General features: G+C 39.3%; 1 protein-coding gene across 4 annotated transcripts in view; it reads right to left on the reverse strand.

Annotated features, from left to right (window-relative positions):
• LOC105275896 (hemicentin-1) overlaps positions 1-24,147 on the reverse strand; it is a 185,601-nt gene that overhangs the window by 18,250 nt on the left and 143,204 nt on the right. For all 4 annotated transcript variants that reach the window (XM_011333088.3, XM_011333086.3, XM_011333084.3 and 1 more), the window contains exon 9: positions 3,795-3,925. In XM_011333088.3, coding sequence (XP_011331390.1) covers positions 3,795-3,925 — 131 coding nt within the window. The remainder of the gene's footprint in view (positions 1-3,794; positions 3,926-24,147) is intronic.

The following is a 24,147-nucleotide window of genomic DNA, read 5'->3' on the forward strand; positions in this document are numbered from 1 at the left end:
CTCCAAAAACAATTCGTAAAATATACCTTATTTTCAGTGTTCTAAAGCAGGCTCCCCCCTTAATAATTGGATATTACAGACCTAATTACTGCATATGATCAAAAATACATGTTGAGAACGTAAGATGCCGAGATATAAATAAGTACACATCTTCGAGTTCAATGTCGATCGAGAACGGATTAACTCTGAATCTTTGAAGCACACGATTGGAGCGTGGGGGTGCCATTGCAAACAAGTCACAGCAATTTTCGCGATGACGAACGGTGCGTTCGTGCGCAACGCTCGCGTACGCCGTCCGTTCACAGTGAAATTTTCGTCGCGCGAACGTTTTTACGGATTGGTAAACCAACGGCGGGCCGGTGATTCGTGGGCAATTTATCGGTTCGGTTCGACGAGCAGGGCGAGATGCAGAGCAGCGAACGGGAGGTGTGACAACGGCTGCTCGTAAATTTACAATAATTTCGACGAGAGTGCACACCGACGCTCGCGCGGTCGCACGAATGACTGCAGACATTCTAAATTATCCTTGCTCTAAAATTCCATTCGGAATGGCGACGAACTTAGTATCCTTCCACCCGTCGCACCCCGAAAAATTCATCACATCTTAGAGATCAAACCCTTAAATCTATCGCGAAAACTGGAACATCGATATTAAATTTATCAGACGGAGAAACGCAACGTAGCGTATTAAATTTGTCGCTCAAAAGAGCTTAATAAAGAAGATACATGTTAGATATCTATTGTGCAATTCCTTTTCTATATCAATTCCTTTTATTTCTATAAAAGAGGAGAGAAGTTATATATTTATATATTTTCCGTACTCGTATTATAAATTACTTCGAGGCGCGCAGGAACATCTCCAAAATGTCTCCAACGCGAGATAGTATCTCTTCGTTGCCTTTATATAAAATATCGTTCAATTAAAAGTTCTTCCTTGGGATTTACGGTAGCGAACGGACGAAACCCGTTCGATACAGCTCGAATGATACCGAATGTCGCCTTCGATCTGTACGCGCGATTCACTAGATCGTTTCACTGGGACGTGCGGCCTCTATCACGCCGCGTCGTCTCCGCTCTCGGCATCGAGCCGATAAATAATTCGCAAAATTTGCCCTGGAATTCCCTGGAGTCGCGTTACGGCATTCTGCCCTTTTAAGGAAAAATGCTCGTCCCCTCCGGCGACGCACGCGACTATCCGAGGGAGAAAATCGTCCCGTAAAGGCGAGAGAAGCGGCGGTCCTGCTGCTTTGTATCGTGAGGACCAGCCTCTTAAAAGTTTAAAGAGGACAGTCAACATTCTTCCTCTCGCGCCCGTCTTTTCGCTTAAATATGCAACAACATCGCGCTGCTGGAACCGAGACAAACGATCCGCGAAATTGTCCGAAGTTAAGAGTATGCGAGCAAGAGGGAAGAGAGAGAGAGGGAGAGACAAAGAGAGAAAGGAAAAGAAATGAAAGGGCCTGTATCATCATTTTTTGTGTTTTTTCTTCCGTTGAAATGGATTAAGCTTGAAGTAGTTAGCTGGAATTTTGCGTAATTTCAATTAATTATTTTTATAATGTGTATTGAATTAATCTATTTAATTAAGTTATAGTCCATAAAAATAAATCATACAATATATTTCTAATAATTTTATGCAATTTCCAAACAAATGTTTACAAAGAAGCGAATGGAAATGATCGGTAGTTAAGTTGACAAGAAGATATCATCGCTATTCCATAAGGCTTGGTGGATCAGTTCAAGAATAGCGTTGCATAAGCTCCGTACTGTTCAGTTTTGTTGGAGATTAACCAACAACTGCTACCAGTCTAGGTACGCTATACAGTTTTCCCGGAGCGATGTACAGTTTAAATGCGACATTGTATGTTACGCGTAAACATCCTCGCAAACATCGTGAACGTTGCATCGCGACGGGCACCGGAAACACTCGCAGAATTTCGACCCAAGGGAGAGAGAGAAAGAGCAGGGAAAGTGATGAAAGACGTAATTTTGCTTAAGAGGCTTAACTCCAACGATCCTCGAGTGACCGAAGATAATAGTGAATTTACACGGCGTACTTCCGACGATCACTTCCGGAAAGGAGGGAAAAAGGGTATATTGCGTGAAGAGTGCTTTTCCGCAAATTCGCATCCGTGTTAAACGACGCCGAGAGAAGTGAAGTTTTCTTTTTCGTTGTCGCTTCGCTTTTCTTTGTCGTTGCGAATGAAGCGTTCAGCTCCGAAGTGAAAGAAATGAATCACATCGATGCTTCGAGTGATCGTTCGCACCAAATGACAAAGAACAATAAAGATAAACGTAATTCTACGGGAGATGTGCGAAGTTGTCCGGATATGAGGTCTTCCGGAGGATCGGAAGCACAGTAGGCGAATTCGAGATGTGTTTTCCTTCCTCGGAGACTAATCCGAGGGCGGATCGTCGCGCCGGGGCGTCTTCAAATCTGATTAATCGTGTCGTCATGAAAGCTTCGCTTTGATCGCTGCAATTACTCGGAGACTACAGATCCTTCCGCGTGTTAACTTCGTTGATTCGTTTCCTCGCGAATATTGCCTCGAGAGGTTTCACAACGATGCAAGAAAACGAGATCTTGCCTTCCGGCAAGATGATCTTTCTCCGCCGTTTAAATTTCACACATACAGCATTTAGCATAATCGATTCAATCAAAAATAGTTAAACAGACTGCGCTGTTGCATTTGGTGAAATTTATAAATAACTGCGAGTAATATTATTGCAAACATTCTCGTTATTTGTTGTCTGATATTAATATAATAGACGTGCATTATAATATTTTTCATAATATATTCGGAACCACTACGGACCACTATTTTCATTGGGTCTTTTGCACTTCGAATGCTGAAATGCTGCACTATTCGTATGCGATCGTCCCAGTATTACGCAATGATTCGCGTAATCTATTTCGGCTAATGCCGCATGCATCGAATATCGCCGTAGGCGAATGAGTCCGATGTGCAATGTTAATGCCGGACGGAATAGGCGTACTAATTAGGGGATATTTCATTAGGACGCGCGTAAATAGCCGGTAAAATCGCTCGTCCCTGAAATTCCGGCCGGTGGCCGTTTGCAGAGCCACTAAATACATATACGCGCGCGCGCGCCAGTTTGCCTCGCCACACTTTTGTCCCTTTGAAACTAACGCCATTAAAAGCGGGATATTAATAACCAGAATTTCGTGGAAAACAAATGGCAAGAGTCGCGAAGCACAGCTTTATAAATAATGTTATCCATTATACGCGTGGCTGAGTAATTAATACCTATATTATTATAGGTACTATATTAGATACTTCAAATTAAGCTCTGCTTGCAACAGGTAAAAAAGAAAACGTGAATTAAAAAACAAGAGTTTTGAGCGCTATTGTTTTACATCTTTTGTATTTATATAATATAAATACAAAAGATGTAAAACAATCAAACAAGCATACGAGTATTCTATCTCGTTTTCATGCTTGATTCACGAAAAATTTTATATTATTTTATCTTCATTTTACTACAATATGTTTTTAATATTAATGTTTGATATCTCTCAAAATTATTAAACAATGATTTCAATATAAATTTATAATAAATTGGCGTTCAATTATATCTTATGTTTATGTTACATACGTGCGTTGCATATTCCGAATAGAATTTATTTTTCTTGCTCTTATGCCAAACGCATTGTTTCGAATCGTTTATTGAATATTCGTTCTTCGGTCGCAAAATGTTCAATTTACGACGAGGACGCGCAACTTGCTGGTCTCGATTTTGTGAAAAAAAGAAGTGGTCGATGCAGCATCTACCTCGTGGAACCAGGTCAGCTTGTACGACCTGGGATTCGCCCTGACGTTGCACTCGAAGTAGACGTCCGAACCCTCCTTGATGTCCTTTGGATTCAAGGTGGAGCCCATCTTCAGACTGGCGATAGGCGCGACTGCAATTAGAATTGAAGAGAATACGAATAAAATATTTATCTCTCATCTTATATTGAAGAAGTACTTATTAATATCATGATAATAAGAATGCAATATATTAAACAATTATATTTTTATTAGCTTTTATGTTATATCATCTCGTACTATTTCGTCATGTAATAATTTCGCGCTCTAGAATTAAAAAATCGCGACAAGTGTTCTCTCGTGGAAAAAGAAAATTGTTTGCATTGAAGAATCAAAGTTTGGATTTGCAAATTCTATTTCGCAGCTCGATTTGCGAACAAATAGCGACTGATAACAGAGTGAATTATCTCGCGCAATATTTAGCTGCATTCGAACAAGTTACGTCAGAATTTTTAATGTGTTTCGTGTAGTAGTATTCGAGTGTGGGGTCAATCGCGGAAAAAGCCTGAACGCCGCGAGAGAGTATCGGAGCGTGACATCGTCGGTAATTTATAAACGTCGCTTTGACGGAGCGTTATTTATGAACCGGTAGATACCAATGCACCACGCGATAGCGTTGCGGATATTAACGGGCCAGAGTTTAATGAAATCTGCATTTTCGGCAATGGAGTTAAAGCGGAAACGTGTCACGTTAGCCCGGAATTTTATCGCGCGTGACTTTCTCTTGCATAATGAAAATCGCGATTGATCATCGTGTCGATCTTGATGTATGTGTATAGTTAACTCGGAAATGATGATGATGAAGAAGGTTGATGTTTGGGGTTCGACATTTTGGGTCGCTGATAATCAAATGCGTTATTTTAATAAATAATCGAAGTTTGTATAACTTTGTACAACCATATGACTGAGATCGATTGATAGAGAACAGAAATGAATCAGAAATGAATAAAAGCGGATTAAAAGTATAGAATAAATCTTCATCAGAATTTCATAATATATTTGCTTAATAATACTATTTAAAGCTATTTACGATGGTAAGAACACATTTTCACTACGTATATTCCTGATTCTGTCGTAATTAATTATAAATACGCATGTTTTATCGATAAATTAGCAATGCAAACGTATAAAGTGTTTGACTTTTATTTAATATGCATATAAAACTTGTTTCATGTTGTTTATCATACAATGTTAACATATTAGGTAACATACAATTAATTTCGAGGTTAATTTATTAACGTAACCACGTATTCGATATTTTCATTTACAGCATGGACATAAAATGTTGTTAACAATTATTAAGCTTAATTAATTACAGTTTTTACGTTGCAAGTTAAATAACCTCCTTCCCAGTAACTATATTTATTTTTCGTGATAATATATTACATAATATCATAAGCAGAATCTTGATACTTAATAGCAACGAAACGAGATAGAAAGCTCTCAAAACAGAGTTTATAAGAGTTTTTGAATAATAAATTAAAACAACTTGATTTAAAGCCTTTTTTAATAGAACGAACAAGAGATGCAAATAAGACACGCAAAAGGAAAATTAAATAATAGTATTATTAATAACTTTATAATTAATAATAATTTTAGTGTTATTAATAATGACACTTTGATCAAACGAGATTTCCGTCAGAAATATTTGTAGCATGTCATAGCTGAGTAGTACAATAATGATATATATAATATTTTTTCGATAAAAAAGAATTAAAAAAGGTACATAGGTAAAAGATTTCAATATACGACATAAAAATCGCAAATTTTGCTTCATTTCAGTTGTCCATTGTCGAGAAAAAGAGTTTGCCGTTTTACATCTTGTACGCAATTGGAATATTAGTAACGCAATCGCCTATAATTTCAATTGCAAGCATCGCGTACGTTGCATTGCCGTTGCGCGTAATGGTAATTACATGTTAATTCAATTCATTCTCGCAAACGCGCGGAAAACGTCCGATGAGAATTGCTAGACAGAGAGAGAGAGAGAGAGAGAAACAGAGAGAGTGCTCATCGATAAACAAAGTAGCATTGATTTCGGTGCAACGACAGTTTCGCGCAAAATCGATTAACAGTACGAGAGCGCGCTCATCCTCTTCTTTCGCAATATTTTTCTTTGATTTTCCGGATGGTATCGATTTTACAAGATGAAGAAAAAAATTATTATTCCTTCCGAGTGAACGGGCGACTTTTAATTAACTGACTTTAATAAAACCCGGGTTATATAGGCGGGAAAATCGACAGTCTAGCGCATAACCGCGGAAACACTTCTGGTCTCTCCTCCAGGCGGAGGAAGTACGAATAGTTCCTTCATTTCCTTCCTCGCTCAGATAATCGAAGAAAAACATGCTGGATGATTTTTACTGGTTTATCTCAATCTCCCGAATGAATAGCTACAAGAAACTGAAGACTGATTAAAACTGCTCTGAGGAATGTAGTACGAGAAGGCATGAAAAATTAGAACGAAATTACGTAGAAGCGCACGGTTTATTCATGAGACTGAGATTATTAAATCACCACAGATTATTCGTTTAAAAATGTATGGTGCGAACATCGTTCGCGCTGTGGAAACATTCTGTGAAATAAAAAATTCTGCTTGAGAGCAGAAACGGGAGTACGTTGGGATGACGGAAGGGTGGCCCGTACCTCGGGTTTTCCAAATAGTTTCCGACGTTAATCGCAATCGCGGCGGATTTCATCCCGAGTCGTTTGCTCGCCCGGGTCTGAATGCGCCTCGTGCAGATAGTTTCCACGCCGTCGCGAATCTGCGCGCGGAAACGGAAGGAGACGAGACGCGGGAGAAATCGACGGAGCGGAAAACGCGACTTATGACAAAATTGTCTGATAAATTCGCTGAACGCACCAAGCGGCTACGCGTGAAATCTTAATTGCGTTACCCGTTAGAGATGCGTGAGCGGGTACTCGCATGAATTCCTGAAATCACTAGCCTCTGTAGATCCACTGGTAAGCCGATAACGATAAATACTCCATATAAATGCACAGCCACGGAACGAGTAGGAGACGCGAGATAAAAGTAACGTGTACGAGAAACGTGGACATTCAATTTTTTTACAGTGAAAAACATCGTGGTTCTGTTCTCTCGTTGGCGGTTTTTGTCAAACTACATTTCCGCGAGTTGCGAGCTGCGTCTTATCGATATTATACCGGGAATCGCATCCGTGGTGCAACGAGAAAGTTACGGCGAGTTCGGGTATTCGGGTCGATTCCAAATTGCAAATTCACGCGATAACCCACATTTACCGGTTGCGACGCACGAATTCACGGAGCCGCATCTCTTCGCGATTGCAGCGCGAAATCTACGATTGCATTGAGAACGCGGGGGATTACAGCGCACCCGCCCGGTATTGTGATATTCATATCGCAAGCTGCTGATTACGTCGGCAAACATGATCATCGCGGCTGGAGAACGTGAGTGCGCTCACGAGCTGCGATATAATCTCGAAATAAATCTTACATCGACATACAGGGCGCTTCTCCGTACCACGGATTGCGTGCGCGTAATCGTAGTGTGCGCTCGATACATGAACGCGCGTGCATGCGGCGACACACAATATGCACCCTGACGATGCAACCGCGCTTCGAAATTCGCGGAATACGCATCCCTGTGCAACCGCATCCACAGCTCTCTCTCTCTCTCTTGCTCTCCCTCTCGGGATGAGATTTCCTCGCACGTGCATCCGAACAGTTAAACCGCGTTTAATCCCTTCACCCCAGAGGTCCCTTACGGGCTGAAAAAAGTTTGAACTCTTTTATCCGAATCCTATTTGCAGAATTACAGACGCTTCAGAGATTTCTTTAGGCTGCTGCCTCTGCATTCTAGCTGATTACTCTGCATTGTGATATATACTGTTTTTTAGAATCTTTTTTTACGATTTCATCGTCTTGTGCCAGAATGTCGCTTATGATCCGTGAACAATTCCGTGCGAGTAAAATTCTACATTCCACATCCTGCGTTCTACATTCGCAAAGTATCATTCGGCGTACATTAGATGGATGTATCTTGTAATTTGAAATTCTCATCGATTAAATATTTCTTTAAATAGGTCGATCCTCGCACTAGCCGTTTTCTGTCCCTCTCTTTTTCTCTTTCGCTCTCTCTCTCTCTCTCCTCTGAGTAGCCCTATTAATATTATTTTACAAAATTGATTTTTAAGCGACGCTCGCGGCCCGTGCGTTGTATTTTTCGGCTACCATCCAGCCGAACGAAATTGGCCGGATGATTGGTTAGCGGTTTCCGATCGCACTCGCGATCGCGCCTCGATGGAACCTCGCAAAAGCGAAACGACGCGAGCAATTATCGTGTCGCGCCGGGCATTTTCATTTCTGCGGGAACGCTCAAATCACGACACTCTTTTTTTCCGTTGGACACGCGTTGCATCGCGTCGTGTATCCGGTTCCGCGCGGAATCGCATATCGATCTCTGTATTGAATTGTCTCGCTCCGTATTATTCTACTATGCCTCTGGGACATCTACGATAATAGCGCGCTTCTGAAAATATGAAAAACGGTATTACGCTATGAATATGAAATTTCATACCAGGGGGTTCTCTTCTCACAGGATACATTAATAATACGCAGACTGTTTCCGAATAGTATCGAGAAATTGAGGGCACAGTTTTCGAATCATGAGCAATCGAAAATCAATAAATATGCAGAAAATAATATTAGTTTCTCTCGCAAATACAACAAATAAAATTATCCAATTATTTCAGAATAAGTGAAAAGGTAGAGAGAGATTGATAAAGGATATTTAATTCAAAGTTTGCTTTTTAAATTTTATTTGTCATGCAATTATAATTTTAATTAATTGCATAAAGGGTACGCGCAAATAAATCACAATAAATTTGTGATGCTCAAATTGTGACAGCTATCATTATTTCAAAATTATTTGTTCAATAATAAAACTCTTTTCTCTTCGGTGATTGATAGATAACGGCGGTCCATCGTCGGCAACATCTCCAGCGATCGCCCTAGGATAAAGCTTGGCACTCGGATTGTAACCATTGTTTGTCCTGGACACCCCATGGAGTTCGCGTGGGCCATCGTTGCGTCCCTGAGCGAATTCGATTCATCAAAGTTCTTGCCAAGCGAAAAGTCTCGATAAGGAGGACGAGAAGAGCGCGAATGAAAAAACGGGGATAGCGGAGAAGACAAAGTGGAATAGGAAAGAGAATCGAGCGGGACAGTGTGTCAGGTGTGAGCGAGCGAAAAATTTATTGTTCCGGAAGAAAACTTGAGTGCTGAAAGGGGACGTAAGGATTATCATTCTTTTAGGGCAAGTCTTCCGAGAGATCAAAGACCGCCCAAAATCAATGAACCATCTAGGTAGATTGAATAAGAAGTCGATTAAATTCTTCTTTCGCGATTTAGCGATAAAAGGAATAATTACATAATTTGTTAAAAACATTCGCGGAAAGTGACGATAAATAGCGACTGGCTGTCTAAAGAATCCGAAATTTAAGCTAAGCGAGGAACGACAGCGGAATTCACTTGAAAGTTATGAGAATTGAGGACGAAGAAGAATGTAATAGGAGCGACGGAAAAGGCGGGGTGTGCTGCAAGACAAGGGAGGAAAGAAGACGAATGTCGGTGAAGTAAGAAACGCCGACGAAAAACCGCGTGAGCACGCAGAGCGGTGAAGAAGAAGATGGCCTGTGCAGGAAAAAAGAAGAATGAAGGACACGATGTCGGGAAGCACAGCGAGAGCTTGGCGAACGAAAGCGAAGCATAGGGAGAATCGAATAAGAAACTGCGGGAACGTGACAATAGGAGCAACTGGAACTGTGAGCAAGATGAAAATCATGAAATACAGGAGAACGGGTTAAAAATTTAGGGAAAGAAGAGAAAGATGTGCTTGCGTTGATTCTGGCAATGTATTGTCTCCACAATTGAAATATAAAACGCAGCGAACAACGTCAGGTGTAAGATTTAACTGCGAAATCTGTCTTAAATTTCAAATCCAGAATAGTTGCGAGAACGTTTTACCGTGTTGTATAAAAGTTCTGTACTAAACCATAGATTCTTTTTTCCATTCCTTATTAAATTTATAAAAACCTGATAATTTTTATCGATAATAAATACTATTCGTTCGTAGAAGCATTTGTTCGATGAGCGACTGCGAACTATTCCGTAAATGACAAATATGGAATCGCGTGAAACGATGTCCGGGAAGTGGCTGTACGAAATGAAATGAAGTTCTTTATAGACTATCATATCGCATCATCGTATGTTCGCACTTGAAACTGCTGTGAGAAGAAGCAGGGAGGAAAGAGAGACGGAGTAAAGTTTAGAAAAGCGCGAAAGAGGGATGGAGTTACCGAGATGAGAATGAAGATAGGAGATGAAAAAGGTGGAAAAAGAAAGAGAGGAGGATTCAGGTTGAGATCTCCGATTTTCCGAGATGGATCCAATGCAACGACGGCTTCGAGATATGAATCCTGCAACGTGTGCGATAGATCGACGCGATATCAGTTGGTGGATTCTTTTCCGGTCGCGCTTGTCTCATCGCGCGATGGACCCGATTGATATCAACATCCCGGCCTGCGCGAAATTTTCGGGAAGGGTGGAACCGTGCGATCCATTCGAGGATACGTGTCGATCCTGCCGAGTCGACAAGTCGGGAACGAGCGAAAGCGCGACGGTTTCCAACGCGATAACGAACGATTTTTCAAAGGAGATCGCATGTCGAAAGGAAAAAAGGAAAAAAGGTGACTGCATTAGAAACGAAGAAGTACTTGTTTGATTTATTTAGTTCCACACCGAACTAACCGAACTAACCGAACAAACGAGAACGATCCGAAAAAGTTATTAATTGTTCAATTATCAATTACTGAATTTACTCAAAAGCAGAAATATAGGAATACACAGGAAGCACAAATATAAACGTAGTAGAGTAAATTTTTCTCTATTTTCATAAAAAATAAATTTAGTTTAATTTTTGACAATTTGTTTATTGAAAAGATCAGATTTAAATTATGTTTTAGTAATTTCACTATTATCTCTTGGCTTAAATTTTCACAGAAACTTTAAATTTTCATGAAGAGAGAATCAATTCCGCGTGTTTGTCAAAGAATTTGTTAGAACGACGGAAAAGCGAATGGAGATTCGGAATTTTCGACGACACGACGGATCAGCGGAATCGCCTCAAAAGGTTACTAATTTTTAATTAAAATTTCGTTGTTCTACTTTATTATTCGAAAAGCAAAAACTGATAACGAGTACAGTGAATACGACAGTGTCGTCGGTCGCAATCCTACTCTCGTTGCAACCAAAGGAATGCCGACAACGGTTCCGTCAATATTTAATTAAAAACTTTGCCACCGTGAAAGCGATATTGGATAACGACGATTCTTATGATATTAAAAAGGGACACATAGTTGATTTCATGCATAAAAAATCGTAATCAATTCTATTATATTATTATCACTATTACATGTCAGGTAATTATTTACAATAAGAGAACCACTTGATTTCAATAATTTTTTGATATGTTATAAATTAAAATATTATTTTGTTCAAGAACACGGAGTGAATCTTCTTTTTAAGTAATTCTATCATTCGTTATCATTTTTCGCATTTTTTAACTTTTATATCTCAAACTTTTGAAAATTTTAATATAAAAGTATTATTAATGTAAGTATTAATGTAAGTATTATTAATAAAGTATTATTAATGAGAAGATGCTACAGTGCGCCTCCTTTAATTCTCAGAAGAAGATCGAGAATGTTAATTAAGGTAGCGGTTCGCGAGGTAGTCCGACATATCGGCTACTGTGAAATCGACAGAATCGTGATTTAAGGTCCGACCGATCGAGGCTAACGATGAAGCTTAACGATTCAAGGAACGCGAAATTTCCTCGGCGGCGGTTACTCAGGTATCGAATTGTGCCTGAGCGATCGGGTTCTCCTTGCAGTTCGGGACCATTTAGCTTCGCGAGTAATGGCGGTCGATAATGGCTTTTCCTTACGAAGACAATGCTTGGATTTATCGTTTTTATCGCGTCGCTGACGCTCGTGCAATTACGCCCGCGGCTTCCTGATGAATCTATAATTTATTCGCGCGCGCGCGTCGTCCTTTACGTGAAATAATGTAACGACGTGACTTACATTGCGTTCGAGTAGTCGTCGAAAACCGTAATGGTAATCACGAATGTGATGTAACGTAGTACAAAAGAAGTTGTAAAAAACTATGGACATAAAAAATAATATAAAATAAATTATAATCATATAAAAAGTAACGGACAGTTTACGGAGATCTTAAATATGATTTATAAATAAGTAAAGAGAAGTATATTCAGTCATTCTCTCGCATCGTTCACAGCTGCACTGTATCGACGTCTTTACGCCAATCGCGCGGATGAATGCACATTGATAAGTAGAACGCGCGTTGATCAAGCCTTCGCTAACTAGCGACTGGTGCACTCACTCCCGTGCCGTATATGCATACGTCGAGTGGAACAACACCACGGATTACGTGAGCACACACGCGTATGTATATGTGCGGCGCAGGTAGTGGTAGTCAATTAGGAAGCGACAGTAGTACATGTCAATATCGTGCCGACAGTGGTAAAGCTCAAACACATAGGCACAAGCGCGCGCGCGCGCGGATTACCGCACACCAGGTTAATTTTGGGGATGATAACGAACGCTCGCGGACTATGATAGTCAATTAAAGTGCAGCGGACTATTACAATAGGGAGGTTTGTGTGCAGCTATGCTGCTACCTGCAGCCGGACGCGGCTTCGCAATAGTTAACTTCCTCCGGTCGTAGTTAGCCACCGCGCACGGGGACACGGATAAACACTTAAATGCTCGTCGAGGCGATAATTGATAATTGCCTATTTGTCGTGACGCGAATGATGTACCGCGGTACCGCCCGCGCGCCGCAAAAACATCCTCGTTTGCGATAGCACGATTCGGAATTGCGGAGAATAATCGATTGTCGTGTTCTATAAACGATTATAGTAATAGATAATTATAAATCTCATCGGCTGTTGCGTGGGATGACATAATTATATCATTTTATGCAAATGCTCCAAAATTAACAATGCGAGCAATTTTATTTTAAAAAAATAAGATATTTAAGAATAAAAATTATTTTTGATAGTTGGAGTTTATATTTTGAAGAAGTTTATTCTTGCCCAGATTCTTATAGTCTACGTATGTCTATTTTTATTTAGCAGAGCTATATTGCAATTTTAATCAAGGAGACTATCGATCGCGGGGATTATCACTCCTAAACCACGCGGAATCGTGCGAGCATAAATCATTCACCGACGCGGCGACATAAATCTTTCCGCGTCAACAACGTGGATCCTTCCCATTCTGATAATCGAACGTTACCCGATCTGGCTCGTTGAGCCGTGACGATCTCATTAAAATTACTTTCCACCCAGCCTGAGACAGTTTTATCACACGCAGAATTCATAACGATTAATGGCCCCTAAAGGTAGCGATTACAATGCTTATGCGTAGAATTTTTACGGCAATTTTAAACGAACGATTAATCAAAGATCAAGCAATCAAAGTTGTCAATATATTTTAAATTACGTACATCGTTTCGAAATATTTCTTTGTATATGTATGTATGTATTCCTCAGATATTATTCTTTAGAAAAAAAATATTATTAATGATCACTTTGGTCCAGAATATTATAAAGAATTTCTTTTTATATGAAGAGAAAGAGAGATCTCTTTATTTAAATATATTTTTTCAGATACATTATTTTTCAGACGATCCACGCTTACGCAGCATATGTTGCCCGTATTACGCCATAAATATCAACCGATTTAAACCCCGCTTCTACTGACGTAAAACCTTCCTCAGAAATGGATTATCCGTTCTCGAGCGTGTGTCACATTCTCCGGCAACAGCCTACTCGTGTCGTTCGTAAATCAGCAGATTCATCGCCACTCGCAAATTGGACACTCGACCACAATATCGATACCTCAGAGCCGCGAATCTATGGACCAGGCCTGAATAGCAAAATTGTCGATACCAGCACTGGCCGATCTTCTCATGGTGCACAACATACGATCGTATCAACGTAGATAATGCTTAACGAGCATCGCTTGACTACAAGCGACAACTATATTTCTACATGTTTATGGTATAACAATTGTCTCAAATAATGTATTAATGACGTGTTTACAATTTCTATTTTGCAGCGATATAACGGTATCCACGAAAGCAACGTATTTTCCGTTTTATATTTGAGAATTTGAGATGTTAAAGATAACTTAGAAACGACAGAAATCTTCAATCTTCAAATAATAATTTATAATGGAGAATTTATTGGAGAGTTTTAACGAGTCTTTGGGAATTTATTTAATTTTATTTGTTATTAATTCAATACCCCGACTTCATCGCTCTGGTTTCGCATTCTTAATGAAACAGTAGATATTGTATGTACGAAATCTTTTCTCAATAGTTTTTTTTTCATATTATTACTTTCGAGAAATCGTTATAATATAATGAATATGCGAGTGTGCTCTGCCTGCGTGAATAATCGAAGCGATCGCGTGCTCACGGCTTGGACGTTATTTAATCAATCTAAATGCAGCTTTATTTCGTTCGTGCTCGTGCGGCTTCCGTGGGCTGTTAATTGAATATCAAATGCGCCAGATTCAATAAAAAGCACGATCGTCCATTGGCATATTTGTCAGTCTGAATTTTAGAACTCGGATTCAGTTCGCACGAAGCGGAATGATTAATGCTCCATTTCAGATTTCTCATGAACGAGGACATACAAAAGCAGTTTTAATTAAGTATCTGCGAGAATTGCGTTAAGCGCACACGCGATTTTTTTGCTTTTGAAATACTGCAAATGTGTAAAGGGTTTGCAAAATTGTATGTTCTCCTGCAATTCTGTCATGCTCCACCACATTGCATAAATATCCATCATTTTAATTATATTAACGCGAATCAAATAAATTTGTGAAATTAATATTACCACGGAAATGTCTAAATTATATTAATTTTAAACTAATTTTGCGAAATAGAAAACAAATTAATTAAATTAAGTTTTAATTATTTATATATTTTCTCATCTGTTCTTATTAAATGCATCTGTTATTATTGTGAGAGCTTTCTATATTTTCCGAGAATTACATTCCAAATATAAATTGGAACCTTTTAAAATTTCTATTTAATATCAATTGAATTTGATCGTTGCGCAACTGTTAAAAAAATGTGAAGAATTAGTCATTGAAAATGTTTAAGATGCTTAAATAGACTAAAAAAGTAATAAGAAATCATTCACATTCAATCGAATCTTTTCGTTTTTCAGCAAAGATTTTAATATCGAAATCGGCATTGAATTTCGTGAACACGACCGGAAGAAATCGAGACTTTAAGAAAATATTTACTACACGGACAAATATTTAAAAGCTCTTCATGTTATTACTTCTACATTGCATTAAATTCATGTTACCACCCCGGTTCTTATGAAAAAATATTGGCGTAAATAGCCAACGAGAGGTAGGAAGCTTCAATGAGCGAGAAAGCTACGTAGTGAAGGTTGAAAGGTGTCGCGATGTCCTTATTACTTGCACGACCGCCCGACGAGTTCTTCCCGTCTAAAAGCCTTCCGTAAAGTTACTTCGCTACGACCGGGGATGCACTACCTGTCGAGATGCACCACCATTCAAAAAAAAAGAGCGACAGCGATGGCGGTCGTCTCTGTTGGAGCGTTTCTTGCGACGCTCATTAACACTCATGATTCATCAGCGCTCTCGTGTCGTTGACCTACTCTCCTCGAAATATCACGTATACGTTACACATACAAGTAGTTTGCGACAGCGTGTCAAACATTTCATTCATTCATAAAACGTAAATAGAAAAAGGTGAACTAATTTTCCAAATTATATAACAAATATCAATGTTATTCGTTCTCATTTTATCAAATTAATATGATTTTATAGTTATAGAAACCGAATAACCTGATGTATATAGACTCTTAAAGCTATCAAATCACATAATGTAATTAAACTTGAAGTATCGAGAAATAATTTCTTGCCAGGCGGCGAAGAAGCATCGAGAGGAACGCACCGTACGCATCTGCGGGCATCGATTGCACCCGTAAAAGGGACTCGTAAAGTTGCGAAGTAGATGAAAAAGCGGCGTACCTGCGCGTCGCTACGCCCATAAACGAAACCATGACCAGGCAAGCGTGACCAGGAGAAGGGACCACCATTGTGACGTTCTATTTCATTACGGCGAGCGTAACGCGAGGACGAGGAGCGGGAGACTGACGGACCGGTTTACGATGGTGAAATGAAAAATTTATCGCTAACGTAGACAAGCAGATACGCCAGGAGGCGTGCTGACCTCGGTGTAACGCCGATTTTTTTACTGCTCGCGTACGTGCGACATACGTGACGCAATCGTAAAGCGAAGCTTTGCAGGTGAAAGAAGCGCCGCTGGATCGGCGTCTCCTGTCCATATGGCCCATTGCCGGTGGTCGCGACAATCATCGTCCGGTGGTCTACCACGTGACATTAATCACGCAAATCGCAAGTAAATCACGAAGTCTCAGGGTGATCAATTACGTCGCAAACAAGATGCCGTAAACTATTCACCTCTGACACACATGCTTCAAGCGCGATCTCGCTAATGCAGGTGTGACAAGCTAACGTTACGTCCATATATCGTACACTGTATGTAGCAAGTCGATATTCCGGACTTTTATTACAATCGGGAGATCCTACAGTTCGAGCCCAGTTCCATCTGCAACGCGCTCGTATATGTCGGAGTTGACTTGTAAACCGCAAACTGTCGCATCGGATACATCACTACACCATGGCACGGACATTTGTCCCGAGAATCATGCCGCTGCCGAATGGATGAATTTGTCGTGGACAGCAGGCACAGTTACCGAGAATCATAATAGCGGCATTTTACGATGCTCTAGCTGGTACTCGAGAAGCGTAAAATAAGCTTCTTTCAAGATATTCACAGTCGGAGCGGGTGGGCGGCCACTGCGTCTCGGGATTTACGGCGCGATTCTGTTTGTTAAAGTGTCAGAGTTTAAAAGTTTACTTATGCGCCGGATTACAGGCTACTTCTTCTTTCTCGGCTTCTTCCTTGCCTCCTTTATTAGCGAGATTTGCGCGCTCAAGTCGCGCCTTGTGCGAGATCGTGCTACACACTCCTGAGAAATCGCATCTGTAGAATGCATTAATTAAAATTCGCTGACTCCGCCGCGCGTATGTGAAAATATGCTATACAAGAATAATATTTTATACAATTGTTAAAGCATATATAGTAAGTTAAAAGGATAAGCTTTTATTTTACCCGTAACATTAATTAACTTTCTATTATTTTATTAATTAATTTTTAATATTATATAGAAATTGTAAAGCAAATTATTATAAATTATAAATAATTATAAAAATAATTATAAAAATAACTTAAAATAACTTAAAAATTAAATATGAAAATTAATTATAAAATTAATTACAAAAGTATAGGTTTCTCTTTCTAACTCGGTTTTAACAAAACAAATTGAAATCTTTTTCCGAAACAGAATAATTTAATGTATAGGTACTGTTAAATTTGTTATAAATATATGATATATAAATTCTGTTTCGCTTATAAATTCTGTTCCAAATGGCAGTATTCTGCAAAAGACTAGGATCGTCACGATTAACTAATGCATAGCGGGTACATGAGAAATTCAGATAATAACACGAAAGAGGACATTTGGATTTCTGGGATGCTGTGTGAATTTATGAATCCTGCAGAATGTAACCTTACAGCCCTCACGTCACTTCTTAACTTCCATTTTCTGATGAGTTCTAAACTTCATCCTCGGCCCTGCTCCTGCAATGTTTCACGACTTCTCTTCTTTACGATTTTCTTTTTCTACCAATGACTGTACTGTTTCTGAAAACTGATACTTCCATTGTACCGCGAGATATTAAAGCACATTTACCGTCGCGCGCGCGCGAAGAGATTCTTGTTTATACTTCCTGAGGAATCACATCCGCTTGTTCAGACTAACTTTGAAGTATGAGACCTTTAAAGATATCTTTTTACTGTTTTAGGTACTTCAACTCGCGAATATGCAAGATTTCTCTAAATATACATTGAATTCGAAAAAAATTACGTTGGAACATTGGGGTGAAGGTTTCTACGAGTGTGGTTGAATTTTAAGTTGAAAGCATAGTTCATCCCTAATGGAAGCAACGACTGTAAAATAATCGGATGGGAGTGAGATCGTATGCGTTTGCAAACCTCTGACTCACGTGTGCATCTATCAAAATGCTCGTGGAGTGTAAAGATACCCGGCGGTTGCAAATGCACGAGGCGTATAAGCGCACGACAGGAAGTAGCCATATAAAATCTAAATAGCCCCTCGTAAAATGCGAAACGCACCGTTCTTGCTCCTAGCCGCAGGATAGGATTTTGTCTCTTTTCCTCGCCCTCTCGGTTTGCCATTCTCAAAGGATCGCTAAAATCCACTATTGTCTCGTACCTTTATCCCAGGCATTCTTGTTCGCGCTGTAAGGTTCGTATTTCTTTAACGGCTGCCGATATTCTCGATGGTCCTCCGACAGAAACGATCATTTAGATTTGAAAAAACCGAAGAACCCATAGTAAATTCTCATACGAGCGTAACGGAGTTTTCTTCTTTATTTTCTTATTGAACGATTTATTTGAGAGATATGCTAATACTATGATTTAGTAAACGCTAATGTACATTTACTTTGAATAAAATATAATATAAACTATTATAATTTTATAATTATTAAAAAAACTGAGTAAAATAACTGGAATTAAATTGTTAGCAGTTAAACAATGTTAAAGAAAAATCTATTATAAATCCATTGAAAAATCTGCAATTATGAAAAAATATTTGGTATTAGTGACAGTGATTCGTTATTAAATGAAGAAATAAGAATAGTAAAAAAATAAAAGTAATAACGAAAAAAAATATAGAAATAGAATTGGTTCTGTTTGAGCACGATAGTATAGAGAAGATAGAATGTCTTTGTCATTTAATCTACGAAGCGTACGAAAACGGTAAAAACAATTGCATCCGTACCTTTGTGCAGAAAAGTGCATAATACCGACAAAAGCGCGCGTGGCAGGCGCAGGCGATGTATGTATGTATAAAAATGCAAAATCGGAAAACCCCCGACGGCGAGAACAAAAACAGATGCGGCAAATGCCGGCGTGCCCGGTAGCCGCAACAAAATCCCGGCAATTCCGACACAAATGAAGTATGCAAAATGCGCAAATGTAGTAGTGCTTCATTTATCCCGCTGTTATCGACATTCCGTGAATTTTATCTCAACCGCCTGTGCGTACTCGTTCGCGAAATCGTCTGGCGAAATAGTCGGCGAGAAGCGGACATTTTCTCGTTGGTTGTAAAAAGGAGCTAACATGAGAAAAACGGGATCCGCGTTTTATGTTCAAACACGGTGTTAGTCATTTGTACTCTGTTACGTATGTCAAATGTAGTCTGATCTGGTACCGCGGTCTATGGAAGCAGATACAGACCTTACCTCAGTCAGACATCTCATATATAGCTGTAAAAACTCGCGCACGACAGAAATAAAGTACAATTTTTTAAAAGTTTGAAACTTATATACACTCGGTCATGAAGAAATTCAAGAGGTGCATATGTGGACGTCTTGACACATAAGTATCAAACAATATAAGAATCAGGAGACCTTAAAGAAGATGTAAGGATTCGAGAATAAAACAGGTAGATTCAGAGATGCGAAAATCTTAAACACTTAAAGAGCTTCGAATTTAAATTTCATATTTTTACTTCAATGCTCGTCCAAATTTTCGAATTTCTATATTGTTGAGAAAAGCCTGCCGCTTTAGGGATAACATACGTCTCTGCATTTCCATCTACCATTTGCACATCAGCCATTCGGCGTAACACTGCAACGTGCGTCAGACAAGTTTCAAACCGCTGGACACAAGTTTTGTATGTTTTTTCATTTCTTTTTTTCGATGGAACGAGCGCTGCCAGAAACGTTTTAAAATCCAGTTCATTGGATGAGATCCGAGGTGTCGGATCGGGCTACTGCGTTTTTCGACGACAACGCTTTCAGCCGCCAAACGGCGTTTTCGTCCGTAGGATTCGATGGCGCTCGCAAAGCGATCCATCAATTAAATCACATTTTGCAGAACGCGTCGCGCATATCGATCATCGGCTTTCGTTCCGTTTACGAAAGAACAACCGATTTGCTGCATAGACGATCTACGTATTTTCTCTTCAAATAATTAGTGTCGTTAAATCTGCGTGTTCTACATCACTCTTTAAATATACCTTGCAAATAAAACAGGGCACTGAAAAATCCTTCAATTACGAAATTTTGTATTCTGAAGTTGTTATGTACTGACATCCTTGAATCTTACGTATCATCTATATGATGCTTGTCTTCTTATGTCTATTTCCTTGAGATTTAATAAAATATCACAAAGTTTAAACAATAGAATTACAGAATCTATATATTTCATATTTCTGACCCTGATCATTATCAGATTTGAACAACAGAAAACGCATGGTGTTGTTCACGAGACCAGAATTTTTCACGAATTCTCGTGATGCTTGAATTATGGATGCTTGGACAATCAACATAGTAAATGCTAACGTTGATCATGTTTGAATCGAGAGATCGCTATTAAGGGCACGCAGGATGCAGCCACAGTTGCGCATTCGGTCTCGAAGGAGGTCGAGCAACATCGAAGGAATTTGTCGCTGCTGACGGTTACCACACAGCGCAGCACAGGTCGTCGCAATATATCTCGCACGACGTGCGTCGACTTGACTCCCTTATCTTCCGGTCTCCACCTCTGCCCTCCGACCCTTTTACCGTCGCTCCTTGCCCATCCGTTTCCCCACTCATCGCTAGTGGTTACACACACGACTGTATGCTCACTCGTAATGTGTGATTATGGCTCAACCACCATCGATCTGCGAAAACTGCGCAAAAGAGACCTGTTGTCAGTTGCTTTTGTTGAAGCGAAATTTGCATTACTTTAGGGCAAATTTGTATAACTTCATTTCGCGTCTCGAATTTTCAAGTTTCACTTTTCGTCGAATTCGGGATCTAAAGTCATGAAATTGCAAAGTTTTAAGGATTGTAAAATTTTTAAAAGTTTAAAGCACAAAAGGATATTTGGTTTTGCATAAATGCAAAAGCGATGGTTTTTAAAAGATATGTTTAGTACATTTATGGATGCGGTCAAAGTCACGCTGCGAAGCGCTTCTAGACACTTTCTATCCTTCTTCTCATTTGACAGAAGGAAAAGGATAGAAAGTGTCTAGAAGCGCTTCGCAGCGTGACTTTGACCGTACCCTATATATTTAAGAGTATCTTTACATTTATTTAATATTTTTTATTTATTAATTCATGTTGTTTTGAAACGAATTGACTGCTAGCAAGTAAAAGAAAGTATATTTACGAAAACTCCAGTGCTAAACGAAACGTCATGTTTATCGAAGGAAAACTTCGCACTTTCTACTTTTCCATCTTAACGTCTTAAATTGTACGGACTCTCGTTTATACTTTTTACAACGGTAAATGCAAAGTTCGTTAAATATTAAACGAGTGTCCACCGTTGCCTTCTCGTTGAATACTCTTCGATTTCTTTCCGTGTCTCGAATTTACAAGTTTCGTCTTTCGTCGAATTCGGCATCCAAAGTCATGAAATTGCAAAGTTTCAAGGATTGTAAAATTTTAAAGTAGTTTAAAGCACGAAAGGATATTGGATAACGCAAAAAATGCGGTATCCGGATTCCTTAGGGTTCAAGGAACCAAATTTGCAAAATCTAAAAACAAAGAGCACGCGGGGATTCAACAAGGCAAGGTAAAGATAAGGTATCAAAGGATTTTACGAAAAGTATCTCATAAAAGCGCAGGATTCCACGAAATATAGGATTCTCTCTACTTTTTCGCTTATAAGCATGAACGGGTTTGTAAAATACATATCGAGATAAACTATTAATAGTATAGTAGTGTATGGATACCGATATTCAATGAAAATTCCGGCAGCCTTATTCCACCGAACAATAAGATATACCCAGATAAAATTGGGAACTCCAATGAATAGTTTAAAAATTTACTCTGCTAATATTCCTTTTTTCATTATTAAAGTTTTATTCGAAACATTTCTCGTTACCTCACATGCGAGCAAGTCCGATTCTCGAATGCACTTTCACGAAACAGAACGATTCTACCAAGTGTTTCTTTGCATTTCGCGTAACGATAAATAGCTGGCCGGACGGACGAATGGGCCGATCGGTCAGCCGTCGAGATGGCTTTTTATCAGCGCGCGCGAATTCGAAGGTGCGGCCGAGATGTATCAACAGAGCGGATCGAGAGATCCGCGAGGATAAAAGAGGTACTGTTCTCCAAGATACGAGCACACTTTTAATCCGGAACGTCCAATCCGGTAAAGGCATGTACGAGCTGCGCGCCTGTGTAATTTATTGGCAACTAGCGAGAACTGTCTGTGCTTTCTTATGAATAGCTGTACTAGACGGTATTGCGCTCAGGAGAATTGCTAGAAATCTATATATAAAAAAGATTCGATTTCCACGAGAGAAAGAGGGCAAGAAGAGATCGAAATTGATTATCGCGAAAAATAAATGAGCACTCATGTCTTTGTTAATGACGAACATTGATAATTGATACGTGACTGTATTTTGAAGTGTTTGTGATTATATATGTATTCGTTCTTTCACGGCGTTTTATTATAATTTATGCCAAATACATGGACATGGACTAATTGCCCGTTGATTTCACAATGTTCATGCATATCGAAAATTAACGTACAACGATAACCATGATGCACGCGATTAAAAACGTAATTTAACATAGAAGAATCTCTTTGTGTGTTAGAATATAAAGTGCCGGACAATATATGTATGTGTGATGCAATTTACGCTATCAGACAAACATGTTTGAAATGTAACGCCGATTTAACGCATATAACTCGTAATGGAAACGCGACGATATATAAAAATAATAGCTGATCGTTCATCCATTATCAAATGGTTATCACGAAAATACTTGCTGGAAAATTATCGTCGCGTTTCACGCCTCTCTGCCTTCTCTTTATATCTAACGTAAAAACACATGTGCGCATATGTATGTGTTTGCGTGTGTAGGAGTAACAGATATTGGAACATTTAATTTCAGTGAAGTCGCGTACAATTTAATTGCATCGCGTTTAAACAAATTAAATTCAATCTATTCGTGTCAATCTAAATTAGATAATGGATATCGAGAACGTTTCATTCGCCGGCAGATTAAATATCGATAGTCCGACCATTTCCCTCGCATTACGTCGCCTGCGCGTGAAGTATTTATCTCTGAAAGTAAATCAAGAAGATAATTTACCATATTCATATACTGTGCTTTGCAGAGTAGAATATTTGGCCGTATTTGTGATCATTAATTCACAATAAATAAAACTAAAAATGAAGGCGACTGAAAGATCAGAAGGTTAAAAATCCAAAGATAAGGATTCATAGATTTTCCAGGATTTTTCTAAAGTCTGGTGAAAGGAGATTCGAGAAGTAGGGTATCTCCGGTATCAAGAAAAGTAGCATATGCATTCAGGAATTCAAGCATCTCAGTGTTACAAATTTCTTAGGTTTTAGTGCCATGTAAGGAAATTTAATCACTTAGATTTTTCTGATATATAAAGTTACAAGGACTAAAATATTAACATATGCACGTTATGAAAGTTCGACTTTTGACAGATACAATGACACAGCTATTCAATTATCCAGTTATTCAAAAGAATTTTAATTGCACAAGAATCCAAGGATCCGAATATTAAAAGAATTTCGAAAACTCTGAAATTTAAAAAATTCTTCCAGGTTTCAAAACTCAATCAGTGAAAAGTCGCAAGAACGCAAAGACTCAATACGTAATCCTCAAATACGAGAATCGGAGCTTTCTCGTACGCGCAAATCCAAAATATTCGAAAAACCAAACTACACCGACGTATTTGACAATCTGACGTATTTTTTCTGCACGGTGGTCACTCCTGTATATCGTGCGCGTATCGATTTCTCGTTCGTTTCGCGCCGAGTCCGGCGCGTTGTTGCCGAACGAGGAGCAGGACGAGAAATGGGACGGGAAATAAAAAAAATGCGGAGGGTGGGTGAAAAAAAGCACGTGCATAGGGAAAGTGCGCGACTACCCCGACGTGATAGAGGTGATTGATGAGTGGCGTTGGCGATCGGCTCGAATTCCGCGGCCAATATTTTCGCGAGAAACATGGCGCCGTTATACCGCGACGCCGGATTTCCCGAGTTTGC

Source organism: Ooceraea biroi, chromosome 11, assembly GCF_003672135.1.
Source record: "Ooceraea biroi isolate clonal line C1 chromosome 11, Obir_v5.4, whole genome shotgun sequence".
NCBI lineage: Eukaryota > Metazoa > Arthropoda > Insecta > Hymenoptera > Formicidae > Ooceraea > Ooceraea biroi.